The sequence below is a fragment of the Oenanthe melanoleuca genome, chromosome 25 (assembly GCF_029582105.1).
Source record: "Oenanthe melanoleuca isolate GR-GAL-2019-014 chromosome 25, OMel1.0, whole genome shotgun sequence".
NCBI lineage: Eukaryota > Metazoa > Chordata > Aves > Passeriformes > Muscicapidae > Oenanthe > Oenanthe melanoleuca.
Genome location: NC_079358.1, coordinates 8548124 through 8561808, shown reverse-complemented (window position 1 = coordinate 8561808; position 13685 = coordinate 8548124). Strand labels below are relative to the sequence as shown.

The 13685-nt window shown below is 56.3% G+C and overlaps 1 protein-coding gene across 1 annotated transcript in view; it reads right to left on the bottom strand.

Annotated features, from left to right (window-relative positions):
- Nucleotides 1-15: 15 nt before the first annotated feature.
- DNMT1 (DNA methyltransferase 1) overlaps nucleotides 16-13685 on the bottom strand; it is a 36869-nt gene continuing 23199 nt past the window's right edge. Inside the window, exons 24-34 of the mRNA XM_056510469.1 lie at nucleotides 13202-13292; nucleotides 12145-12270; nucleotides 10552-10834; nucleotides 8428-8569; nucleotides 6919-7085; nucleotides 5185-5362; nucleotides 3500-3695; nucleotides 3219-3382; nucleotides 2031-2147; nucleotides 1388-1478; nucleotides 16-1007 (exon numbers count right to left, since the gene is read on the bottom strand). Coding sequence (XP_056366444.1) covers nucleotides 964-1007; nucleotides 1388-1478; nucleotides 2031-2147; nucleotides 3219-3382; nucleotides 3500-3695; nucleotides 5185-5362; nucleotides 6919-7085; nucleotides 8428-8569; nucleotides 10552-10834; nucleotides 12145-12270; nucleotides 13202-13292 — 1599 coding nt within the window. The 3' untranslated portion in view covers nucleotides 16-963. The remainder of the gene's footprint in view (nucleotides 1008-1387; nucleotides 1479-2030; nucleotides 2148-3218; nucleotides 3383-3499; nucleotides 3696-5184; nucleotides 5363-6918; nucleotides 7086-8427; nucleotides 8570-10551; nucleotides 10835-12144; nucleotides 12271-13201; nucleotides 13293-13685) is intronic.

Sequence of the window (13685 nt, the reverse complement as noted above, 5' to 3'; positions counted from 1 at the left end):
CGCGGCGGGAGAGAATTGTTTATAACTTATAGGCGCGATTTATTCGAAGAAATATTACAACATATAAAAACTACATAAAGTATCGAGTTCCACCTTGTACAAAGCGGCCGCGGGGAGTTCAGTACAATGCGATAAAAACGGGGAGTGGCGCCCGGGCCCTGAGGGGGTTGGGGCAGCACAGAGAGCGCGGAGGGAGGGGAATTTTAAAAAAAATTAAAAATAATCAAAAGCAAAACTGGAAAAATAAAAATCTTTTTTAAAAGAAAAAGAGGAAAAAGCAGAAAAAATTCCAGAACAAAAAAAAAAAAAAAAAAAAAGCAGGGAAAAAAATTTTAAAAGCCAAGGGGAAAAGAAGAGGTTAAAAATTAAAAAAGGTGGGGAAATAAGATGAAAAAGGAGAAAAATGAGTAAGAAAACAAGGGAGATAAAGAAGGGGAAAAAGAAAAGAAAGAGGGAAAGAGAAAAACAGAGAAAAAATATGGGAAAAAAAAAAGAAAAAATAGGGGAAAAAAAAAGAACAAAGAAAAGATAAAAAGTAGGGAAAAAAAAGAAAAATAGAAGAAAAAAAGAGAAAAATAGGGGGGAAAAAAAGAGAGAAAAAATAGGGAAAAAAAAAAAAAGAGAGAAAAAAAATAGGGGGGAAATAAAAAAGAAAAAAAAAAAAAAAAAAAAAAGAAAAAAATTTAAAGCAAAGCAAAAAGCCAAAGCCATCCCCAGCTCAGCCTGGCCCCTCCCCCCCAGCGTCTCCATGTCCCAGCCTCAACTCAGGCCCAGGTTCAGCTCAGGCTCAGCTCAGGCCCAGGTTCAGCTCAGGCTCAGCTCAGGCTCAGCTCAGGCCCAGGCTCAGCTCAGCACCAGGCCCAGGCTCAGACCCAGGCTCAGCTCAGGCCCAGCTCAGGCCCAGGCCCAGGCCCGGGCTCAGCCCAGGCTCAGCTCAGGCCCAGGCCCAGGCCCAGGCCCAGCTCAGGCCGTCGCTTCCATCGGCTCCTGCGGCGCCACACGCGGCCCTGGGGGACAGGGGGGGTGACACTGAGGGGACACCACAGGGACACCTTGGGGACAGTGTGGGGTCACTGAGGGGTCACTGAGGGTCACTGAGGGGACACTGAGGGACACTGAGGGGACACTGAGGGACACTGAGGGTACACTGAGGGGACACTGAGGGACACTGAGGGGTCACTGAGGGACACTGAGGGACACTGAGGGTCACTGAGGGGACACTGAGGGGACACTGAGGGGACACTGAGGGACACTGAGGGGACACTGAGGGGTCACTGAGGGGACACTGAGGGGACACTGAGGGGTCACTGAGGGACACTGAGGGGTCACTGAGGGTCACTGAGGGGACACTGAGGGGACACTGAGGGGACACTGAGGGGTCACTCACCGGCCGAGTCCTGGCGCAGTTTGGCCACAGCGCAGGCCTTGATCTCCAGCCCAATGGCCTTGGCCAGGGGAGGAGGCACCGCGTTCCCCACCTGGACAGGGGACAGGGGATGTGGTACAGGGGACAGAGGGACAGGGGACAGAGGGACAGGACAGAGGGACAATGGGCACCCTGGGACACTGGGGACAGAGGAACAGGGGACAGAGGGACAATGGATCAAAGGGACACAGGGGACAGATGGACAATGGGGACAGAGGGACAATGGGGACAGAGGGACAGAGGGACAATGGGACACTTGGGACAGAGGGACACTGGGCAAAGAGGGACAATTGTACAGAGGGACACTGGGGACAGAGGGACGCAGGACAGATGACACTAGGGACAGAGGGACAATGGGACAAAGGGACACAGGACAGAGGGACATTGGGACAGAGGGACACAGGACAGAGGGACAATGAGACAGAGGGACACAGCACAGAGGGACATTGGGACAGAGGGACACAGGACAGAGGGACAATGAGACAGAGGGACACAGCACAGAGGGACATTGGGACAGAGGGACATTGGGACAGAGGGACAGGGGACAGAGGGACAGTGGGACAGAGGGACAGGGGACAGAGGGACGCCGCCCCGTGCCACCCACCTGGCGGTGCTTGTCCAGGATGTTGCCGAAGAGCCGGTAGGTGTCGGGGAAGCCCTGGGAGCGCGCGCACTCCCGCACGCTGACCACGCGGTGCTGCTCGGGGTGCAGCACCCGGCCCTGCAACGGCACCGGCACCGCTGGGGACTGGGGACATCGGGCACCCAGCCCTTGGGACATCGGTGACCACCAGACCCAACCACTGGGACATTGGTGACCACCCAACCTTGGGTCATTGGTGACCACCAGACCCAACCACTGGGACATCGGTGATCATCAAACCCAACCCTTGGGTCATTGGTGACCACCACACCCAACCACTGGGATATTGGTGACCACCAGACCCAACCTTGGGTCATTGGTGACCATCAAACCCAACCCTTGGGACATCGGTGACCACCAGACCCAACCTTGGGACACTGGTGACCACCCAACCTTGGGTCATTGGTGACCATCAAACCCAAACCTTGGGTCATTGATGACCATCAAACCCAAACCTTGGGTCATTGATGACCACCCAACCCTTGGGACATTGGTGACCAGACCCAACCCTTGGGACATTGGTGACCACCAGACCCAACCACTGGGTCATCGGTGACCATCAGACCCAACCCTTGGGTCATTGGTGACTACCAGACCCAACCATTGGGACATCAGTGACCACCAGACCCAACTTTGGGTCATTGGTGACCATCAAACCCAACCATTGGGTGTTGACGACCACTAGTGACCACCAGACCCAACCATTGGGATGTTGGTGACCACCAAACCCAACTATTGGTGACCACTGGAGACACCGTGACCATTGGGGAACTGTGGCCATTGGCCACCATCACCAACCCCACCCAACGGTTTGGACAACAATGACCACTGACCCCAACCAATGGTTGGGACAGTGATGACCACTGACCACCACCAATGGCTGGGACAACAATGACCAGTGACCACCACCAATGGCTGAACAGTGATGAGCAATGACCACCACCAATGGCTGGGACTATGACCAGTGACCACCACCAATGGCTGGACAACAATGACCAGTGACCACCACCAATGGCTGGACAACAATGACCAGTGACCACCACCAACAGTTGGGACAATGATGACCACTGACCACCACCAATGCCTAGCACCACCGGCCACACCCCCGAGCCCCACCCACCGGCCACGCCCACGCCTGCCCCGCCCCACCTGCTTGCCCATGGGCTCGGGGTTGGTGACGGTGGTGCTGAAGAAGCCGTCCCACTCCAGCCGCCCGTACAGCCCGGCCCAGTGGTTGTGCCGGTTCCCGGTGTGCGGGAGGCACCAGGGGATCAACGTGTTGAACTGCCGGTCCGCCGGGTCGCACGGCTTCCCTGAGAAACACCAAAAAAAAAACCACCAAAAAAACCCAAAATTTAACAGAAAAAAAATAAAATAAATAAAGCAGACCCCTCCCAGCGCCGGGGAGTTTTCGGGTTTCCGCCGCCCACCTTCGGCGCAGGAGCAGACGCCGCGCAGGGCGCCCGAGCTGCTGCGGCCGTTCTTGCGCTCGTGGTGGGTGTAGCGCAGCTTCCTGGTGCTGGTGCCGTCCGACAGCCGCACCTCGATGTTGGGCAGGTCCCGCCAGTCGGAGCCCGGCGCCAGCGGGATGTGCCGCATCCGCGCCGCCACCAGCGCGCTCATGTCCTGCCGAGCCGGCCCGGCGTCACCGCGGGGAGCGGCGGGTGGGGACAGCGTGGGGGCAGCTGGGGGCAACTGGGGGGTGTTGGGGACAACTGGGGGATGTTGGGGATGTTGGGGACAATGGGGACAGTTAGGGGGTGTTGGAACTATTGGGGGGTGTGGGGACAGCTGGGGACAGTTGGGGGATGTTGGGGATCATTGGGGGGTGCGGGGACAGTCGGGGACAGTCGGGGACAGTCAGGGTGTGTGGGGGACAATTGGGGACAGTTGGGGGATGTTGGGGACAATTGGGGGATGTTGGGAATTATTGGGGGATGTTTGGGACAATTGGGAGATTTTGGGGACAATTGGGGTCAGTTGGGGGGTTTTGGTGACAATTGGGGGGCATTGGACACCAGTGGGGGACACTGGGCACCACTGGGGGACATTTGGGACCATTGGGGACAACTGGGAGGTGTTGGAGACAATTGGGGGACATTGGGAACAATTGGGGACAACTGGGGACAATGGGGGGAGTTGGGGGTTATTGGGGGACATTAGGGACAACTGGGGGACGTTGGGAACAATTGGGGGGTGTTGGACACCACCAGGGGACATTGGGTGATGTTGGGGACAACTAGGGGACGTTGGGGATCATTGGGAGAAGTTTGGGGCCATTGGGGAACACAGGGGAATATTGGGGGGATGTTTGGGGACAACTGGGAGGTTTTGGGGACAATTGGGAGGCACTGGGGACCATTGGGGACAATGCAGGGTTTTGGGGACAATTGAGGGATTTTGGGGATCATTGGGGGACACTGGGTGACCAACCATTGGTGTCCAACCTCCCCCATTCCCAAAACTTCCATTCCCAAACCTCCATTTCCAAAACTTGCATTCCCAAAACTCCATTTCCAAACTCCCACCATTCCCAAACTTCCACCATTCCCAACTCCTTTGCTCCACCATTCCCAAACCTCCAATCCCAAAACCACCATTCCCAAACCTCCATCCCCAAACCTCTATACCCAAACCTCCACCATTCCCAAACCTCCACCATTCCCAAACCTCCTCCATTCCCAAACCTCCATTCCCAAACCTCCATACCCAAACCTCCATTCCCAAAATCACCATTCCCAAAACCACCATTCCCAAAACCTCCATTCCCAAACCCCCATTCCCAAAATCTCCATTCCCAACTCCTCCACCATTCCCAAACCTCCACCATTCCCAAACCTCCATTCCCAAACCTCCATTCCCAAACTTCCATTCCCAACTCCTTCCCAAAACCTCCATTCCCAAACCTCCATTCCCAAAATATCCATTCCCAACTCCTCCACCATTCCCAACTCCTTTCCTCCACCATTCCTAAACCTCCATTCCCAAACCTCCTCCATTCCCAAACCACCATTCCCAAACCTCCCCCATCCCCATTTCGGGCACGCTCCCTCGCCCCGACCCCGGCGGATCCAGCGGGATCCGGCAGATCCGGCGGCCCCGGCGCCGTCCCCACCTTGCAGATGTGGTCCCTGAGGATGGGCTGGTACTGGGAGCCGCGGATCTGGCGCTGGAACCACGACTGGGGCTCGCCGTTGTAGGAGATCTCCAGCGCCGAGGCGCCGTTGCGGATCTCGGGCAGGTCCGACATGGTGTCGCGCACGGTGATGGTGCGGAACGGCCCCGAGTACGTCCTGAGGGACGGCACGCCCCGCTCGGAATTCCCAAACTGGGATTACCAGCTTGGAATTCCCAAACTGGCATTCCCCGCTCAGAACTCCAAACTGGGATTTCCCGCTCGGAATTCCCAAACTGGCATTCCCAGCTCGGAATTCCCAAACTGGGATTCCCAGCTTGGAATTCCCAACCCGGCATTCCCAGCTTGGAACTCCCAAACTGGGATTCCCAGCTTGGAATTCCCAACCCGGCATTCCCAGCTTGGAACTCCCAAACTGGGATTACCAGCTCGGAACTCCAAACTGGGATTCCCAACTTGGAATTCCCAACTCAGCATTCCCAACTCGGAACTCCAAACTGGGATTCCCAACTCGGAATTCCCAAACTGGCATTCCCAGCTCGGAACTCCCAAACTGGGATTCCCAACTCGGAATTCTCAAACTGGAATTCCCACCCTGCAATTCCCACCTTGGAGTTCCCAACCTGGAATTCCCACCTTGGAGTTCCCAACCTGGAATTCCCACCCTGCAATTCCCACCCCGGAATTCCCAACTTAGCATTCCCAGCTTGGAATTCCCAAACTGGGATTCCCAACTCAGAATTCCCACCCTGCAATTCCCATCTTGGAACAGAACTCCCACCCTGGAGTTCCCAACCTGGAATTCCCAACTTGGAATTCCCAACCCGGAATTCTCAAACTGGAATTCCCACCCTGCAATTCCCACCCTGGAATTCCCAACTCGGCATTCCCAACTCAGAACTCCCATCCTGGAATTCCCAAACTGGAATTCCCAAACCAAACTCTCCAAATTCCCAATCCCCCAATACTGAATTCCCAAACCAAATGACACCCGATCCCCAGTGCTGAATTCCCAAACCCAAAATTCCCAAACCAAACAACGCCCAATCCCCCAATGTCGAATTCCCAAACCAATGTCCAATTCCCAGTTCCAAATTCCCAAACTGAAATTCCCAATCCAAACAACACCCAATCCCCAGTTCCAAATTCCCAAACCCGAATTCCCAAACCAAACAACGCCCAATCCCCAAGTGCCGAATTCCCAAACCAAAATTCCCAAACTGGAATCCCGAACACCCAATCCCAAGTGTCAAATTCCCAAAGCTCCCAATTCAAAACTCCCCAAATGCTCAACCTCAGTGCCAAATTCCCAAACCAAACTCCCCAAGTGCCAAATCAAACCAAATTCCCAATGCTCAATCCCCTAGTGCCAAATTCCCAAACCAAACTCCCCAAGTGCCAAATCAAACCCAACTCCCAATGCTCAATCACCCAGTGCCGAATTCCCAAACCAAACAACACCCGATCCCCCAGTGCCGATTCCCGGTGCCGAATTCCCAAACCAAACAACGCCCGATCCCCCAGTGCCGGTTCCCGGTGCCGAATTCCCCCAGTGCCGGTTCCCGGCACTGATTCCCCAGTGCCAGTTCCCGGTGCTGGTTCCTGGTGCTGAATTCCCCCAGTGCCAGCTCCCGGCGCCGAATTCCCGGTGCCGAATTCCCCCAGTGCCGGTTCCCGGTGCCAAATTCCCGGTGCCGAATTCCCGACCCTCACCGCGTGATGTTGCTGACGAATTTCTTGTCGTCCACCACCACGCTGAGCTGGCAGGCGCGGGGGGCGAACACGTGCAGGGGCTCGGGGAACATCGGCAGCTTCTCGCCCGGCGCCGCCGCCAGCACGATGGCGCGGCGCCGCGTCTGCGCCACGCCGTACTGCCCGGCCTGGGGAGGGGACGGGACACCGTGGGGACACCGTGGGGGGGGGGATGTCCCCAGAGTCACCCCAAGGGGTCAATTGGTTCTTTGGAGGAGCTGTCACCTCTGGGAATGTCCCCAAAGCCACCAAGGGGTCAATTGGTTCTTTGGAGGGGACAATTCCTGAGGGACGGGGTGGGAATGTCCCCAAAGCCGCCCCAGGGGTCGATTGGTTCTTTGGAAGACCTGTCACCTCTGGGAATGTCCCCAAAGCCACCCAAGGGTCCTTGGAGAGGACAGTTCCTGAGGGATGTCCCCAAAGCCACCACAGCGGTCAATTTGGTCTTTGGAAGACCTGTCACCTGTGGGAATGTCCCCAAAGCCACCCGAGGGGTCACTTGGTCCTTTGGAGGAATTGTCACCTATGGGAATGTCACCAAAGCTACCCAATGGTCCTTGGAGGGGACAATTCCTGAGGGACGGGGTGGGAATGTCCCCAAAGCCACCCGAGGGGTCACTTGGTCCTTTGGAGGAATTGTCACCTATGGGAATGTCACCAAAGCTACCCAATGGTCCTTGGAGGGGACAATTCCCGAGGGACAGGGTGGGAATGTCCCCAAAGACACCCAAGGGTCCTTGGAGGGGACAGTTCCTGAGGGATGTCCCCAAAGCCACCCAAGGGGTCACTTGGTCCTTTGGAGGAGCTGTCACCTCTGGGAATGTCCCCAAAGCTGCCCCAGGGGTCGATTGGTTCTTTGGAAGACCTGTCACCTCTGGGAATGTCCCCAAAGCCACCCAAGGGTCCTTGGAGAGGACAGTTCCTGAGGGATGTCCCCAAAGCCACCACAGCGGTCAATTTGGTCTTTGGAAGACCTGTCACCTGTGGGAATGTCCCCAAAGCCACCCGAGGGGTCACTTGGTCCTTTGGAGGAATTGTCACCTATGGGAATGTCACCAAAGCTACCCAATGGTCCTTGGAGGGGACAATTCCCGAGGGACAGGGTGGGAATGTCCCCAAAGACACCCAAGGGTCCTTGGAGGGGACAGTTCCTGAGGGATGTCCCCAAAGCCACCACAGCGGTCAATTGGTCCTTGGAGGGGACAATTCCTAAGGGACAGGGTGGGAATGTCCCCAAAGCCACCCAAGGGGTCACTTGGTCCTTTGGAGGACCTGTCACCTATGGGAATGTCCCCAAAGCCACCAAGAGGTCACTCCCTCCCTTGAATGCCCAACTGACCAATTGACCATCGCCCAATTCCCAACCGCCAACTCCTCTGGGAACGTTCCCCCAAGGAACAACCCAACCAAGGTTTCTCATGGTGCCAGAATTGGGGTTTTTCACCCCAAAAGGAGCCCTGGGGACCCCACCTGCAGCACCCCGAAGGTGCACTGGTAGCCCATGCGCACCAGGCAGCGCAGGGTCAGCTTCAGCACCATGGATCTCTTGAAGGAGACGAAATTCCGGACGTTCTCCAGCAGGAAGAAGCGCGGCCGGTAATAATCGCAGTAACTGAGGGGACAGAGTGGGTGGGGACAAGGGACACCCCAAAAATCATCAGCAGGGGGCACTGGATGGGGTCACACCCCAAAAATCATCAGCAGGGGGCAGTGGATAGGGTCACATCCCAAAAATCATCAGCAGGGGGCACTGGATGGGGTCACACCCCAAATGGGGTCACACCCCAAATGGGGTCACACCCCAAAAATCATCAGCAGGGGACACTGGATGGGGTCACACCCCAAAAATCCTCACCAGGGGCACTGGATGGGGTCACACCCCAAAAATCATCACCAGGGGGCAGTGGATGGGGTCACACCCCAAAAATCCTCAGCAGGGGGCACTGGATGGGGTCACACACCCCAAAAATCCTCACCAGGGGACACTGGATGGGGTCACACCCCAAAAATCCTCACCAGGGGACACTGGATGGGGTCACACCCCAAAAATCATCACCAGGGGGCAGTGGATGGGGTCACACCCCAAAAATTCTCATCAGGGGACACTGGATGGGGTCATATCCCAAAAATCCTCAGCAGGGGCACTGGATGGGGGTCACACCCCAAAAATCCTCATCAGGGGGTACTGGATGGGGGTCACATCCCAAAAATCCTCAGCAGGGGACACTGGATGGGGTCATATCCCAAAAATCCTCAGCAGGGGCACTGGATGGGGTCATTTCCCAAAAATCCTCAGCAGGGGGCAGTGGATGGGGTCACACCCCAAAAATCATCACCAGGGGGCAGTGGATGGGGTCACACCCCAAAAATCCTCACCAGGGGACACTGGATGGGGTCATACCCCAAAAATCATCAGCAGGGGACACTGGATGGGGTGACACCCCAAAAATTCTCATCAGGGGGCACTGGATGGGGTCACACCCCAAAAATCCTCAGCAGGGGACACTGGATGGAGTCACACCCCAAAAATCCTCACCAGGGGACACTAGATGGGGTCACACCCCAAAAATTCTCATCAGGGGACACTGGATGGGGTCATATCCCAAAAATCCTCAGCAGGGGCAGTGGATGGGGTCATTTCCCAAAAATCCTCAGCAGGGGACACTGGATGGGGTCACACCCCAAAAATCATCAGCAGGGGGCACTGGATGGGTTCACACCCCAAATGGGGTCACACCCCAAAAATCCTCAGCAGGGGGCACTGGATGGGGTCACACCCCAAAAATCATCACCAGGGGGCAGTGGATGGGGTCACATCCCAAAAATCCTCAGCAGGGGACACTGGATGGGGTCACACCCCAAAAATCCTCACCAGGGGACACTGGATGGGGGTCACACCCCAAAAATCCTCACCAGGGGACACTGGATGGGGGTCACACCCCAAAAATCCTCAGCAGGGGACACTAGATGGGGTCACACCCCAAAAATTCTCATCAGGGGGCACTGGATGGGGTCACACCCCAAAAATCCTCAGCAGCGACACTGGATGGGTTCACACCCCAAAAATTATCAGCAGGTAACAGTGGATGGGGTCACATCCCAAAAATCATCAGCAGGTAACAGTGGATGGGGTCACATCCCAAAAATAATCAGCATTGGGCACTGGATGGGGTCACATTCCAAAAATCCTCAGCAGGGGACACTGGATGGGGTCATACCCCAAAATTCCCATCCACATCAATGAGGGGACACCAGATGGGGTCACACCCCAAAAATCCTCTCTACACCAATGAGGGGACACCAGACGTGGCCAAAAACTCCTAAAAATTCCTCCACACCCATGAGGGAACACTGGATAGGGTCACACCCCAAAAATCATCTTCACACTAATGAGGGGACACCAGACAGGGTCTCAAACCCCAAAAATCGTCTCTTTACAATGGGGGGACACCAGATGTGGTCAAAAACCCCCAAGAATTCCTCCACACCTACCAGGGGACATCAGATGGAGTCGCATCCCAAAAAATTCCTCCACACTGACCAGGAGACAACAGGCAGGGTCTGACCCACCCAAAAAAACCCCACCCCACCCACCTGAGGAAGGAGACCACTAGGGAGTTCTTGAACTTGGAGTAGGTGCGGGAGTTGAAGCGGTTCATGCCGCTGAAGCCCTGGCAGGGGGGGCCCCCACAGAGCATCTCCACGTCGCCCTTCTGGGGCAGCTTCTGGCCCAGGGAATTGGTTTTCTCGCCCGCCATCACCAGCTTGAGCAGCACGTTGCAGTCCTCGGTGAACACCGTGCTGCCGGGGTTGTTGAGGCGGAACGCCTGCGCCGCCGGCTCCCACATCTCGATGGCCCAGAGGGTTTCTGAGACACCTGGGGGGCACAGGGGTGGGGTGAAGGGGGCACTGGGATGGGCAGGGGGACTGGGATTGGCACTGGGATGGGCAGGGGGACTGGGATGGGCAGGGATTGGTACTGGGATGGGCACTGGGGCTGTTGAGGCGGAACGCCTGCGCCGCCGGCTCCCACATCTCGATGGCCCAGAGTGTTTCTGAGACACCTGAGAATGGGCACAGGGGTGAGATGGGCACTGGGATGGGCAGGGGGACTGGGATTGGCACTGGGATGGGCAGTGGGACTGGGATGGGCAGGAACTGGCACTGGGATGGGCACTGGGGTTGTTGAGGCGGAACGCCTGCGCCGCCGGCTCCCACATCGCGATGGCCCAGAGCGTCTCTGAGACACCTGGGGGACACAGGGGTGGGGTGAAGGGGGCACTGGGATGGGCAGGGATTGGTACTGGGATGGGCAGTGGGGATACTGGGATGGGCACTGGGGTTGTTGAGGCGGAACGCCTGCTCCGCTGGCTCCCACATCTCGATGGCCAGAGTGTCTCTCAGACACCTGGGGAACACAGGGGGTGAGATGGGCACTGGGATGGGCACTGGGAGTGGCACTGGGATACTGGGATGGGCACTGGGAATGGGCAGTGCCAGGTGGGAATGATCAGGGTTGGGCACTGGGAATGGTCAGTACTGGGTGGGAACAGGCACTGGAATGGTCAGTGCCAGCTGGGAATGGGCATCGGGATGGACACTGGGATGGGCACTGGGAATGGGTGGGGTGGACACTGGGAATGGTCAATGCCAGGTGGGAACGGGCACTGGGATGGGCACTGGGAATGGCCAGGGTGGACACTGGGAATGGTCAATGCCAGGTGGGAACGGGCACTGGGATGGGCACTGGGAATGGGTGGGGTGGACACTGGGAATGGTCAGTGCCAGGTGAGAACGGGCACTGGGATGGGCACTGGGAATGGGTGGGGTGGGTCACTGGGAATGGTCAGTGCCAGGTGGGAATGGGCACTGGGATGGGCACTGGGAATGGTCAGTACTGGGTGGGAATGGGCACTGGAATGGCCAGTGCCAGCTGGGAATGGGCAGTGGGAATGGGCATTGGGATGGACACTGGGATGGGCACTGGGAATGGCCAGGGTGGACACTGGGAATGGTCAATGCCAGGTGGGAATGGGCACTGGGATGGGCACTGGGAATGGGTGGCGTGGACACTGGGAATGGTCAGTGCCAGGTGGGAATGGCCAGTGCCGGGCACAGGGAATGCCCAGAGCCTGGCACAGCCCCTGCCAGCCCACCTGCTGCCCCCCAGGCCTCTCCCTGTCTCACCTGCCTGGTGGAACCCCTCCGAGAGCCCCCCGCAGCCGGAGAACACGTCCAGCGTGCGCAGCTTGGGCGGTGCCGGCGCCGGCTCCGGCTCCTGCTCCGGGCCTGGGGCTCTGCCCTTGCCCTTGCCTGGGAAACAGCATTGCCTGCTCTTCATCCTCATCCTCATCCTCATCCTCATCCTCATCCTCATCCTCATCTTCATCCCATCTTCATCCCATCCTCATCCCATCCTCATCCTCATCCTCATCCCCTGCTCCTGCTCCGGGCCTGGGGCTCTGCCCTTGCCTTTGCCTGGGAAACAGGGATGGGCATTGCCTGCTCTTCATCCTCATCCTCCTCATCATCCTCCTCATCATCCTCATCCCATCCTCATCCTCATCCTATCCTAATCCCATCCTAATCCTCATCCTCATACCCTGCTCCTGTTCTGGGCCTGGGGCTCTGCCTTTGCCTTTGCCTGGGAAACAGGGATGGGCATTGCCTGCTCTTCATCCTCTCCCCATCCTAATCCATCCTCATCCTCATCCCATCCTAATCCTCATCCTCATCCCATCCTCATCCTCATCTTCATCCTCATCCCATTCTAATCCCATCCTAATCCTCATTCTCATCCCCTGCTCTGCCTGCTGCTTTCCCTTTGCCTTTTCCTGGGAAACAGCAGGATGGGCATTGCCTTCATCCTCATCCTCATCTCAGCCCCATCCCATCCTCATCCTCATCCTCCTCATCTCCTGCTTTTCCTCCTCCTCATTCTCTGTTCTTCCTCTTCATTCTCTGCTCCTCCTCTTCCTCCTCCCCTGCTCTTCCTCCTCCTCCTCCTCCTCCTCTGGTAATCCATCACCTCCCAGTCCCTTTTCTGCTCCTTTTATTCCCATTTTCCATCCCTTTCCCACAGATTTTCCAGCCCCTTTTTCCACCTCTTTTCCACCCTTTTTTCTGCCCTTTTTCCAGCCCCATTTCCACCCTTTTTCTGCCACTTTTCCATCCTTTTTTCTTCCTTTTCCCCACCCGATTTTCCATCCATTTTCCACCCCATTTCCACCTTTTCCAGCCTCACCTTTCCCTTTCCCCTTCCCCTTCCCTTTGTTCCCAGAGCTCCGGGCATGGTTGGGAGGATCCTCAAAGCTCTTGGTTTTGGCATTGTAAGCCTGGGGGGGGAAAAAAACAGCAACAACAACAAAAAAAATCCTCAGGATTTGGGATTGGAAAAAAACAAACCAGACCAAAATTAAAAAAACCAAAAGAAAACAAACAAACAAACCCCAGCCCCCCCCCACCCAAAAAAAGAAAAAAAAAATCCCCAGGATTTGGGAAAAAAACCCTTCAATTTTCCTTCATCCCAATCTCCAGTCTCCAGACCTTCAGGAACTCATCCAGAGCCCTTAATGTCCAAGATTTGTTTCCTAAAATGTTGGAAGTGGCCCCAAATCCATCCCCTCCATGGCAAACCCATCTGCAGACACCAGGGATGGAACAAAATGGGGGTTCTGGTGTCTCCAAACCTCCAAAAAACTGATCCAAACCCCCAAAAACTCATCCAG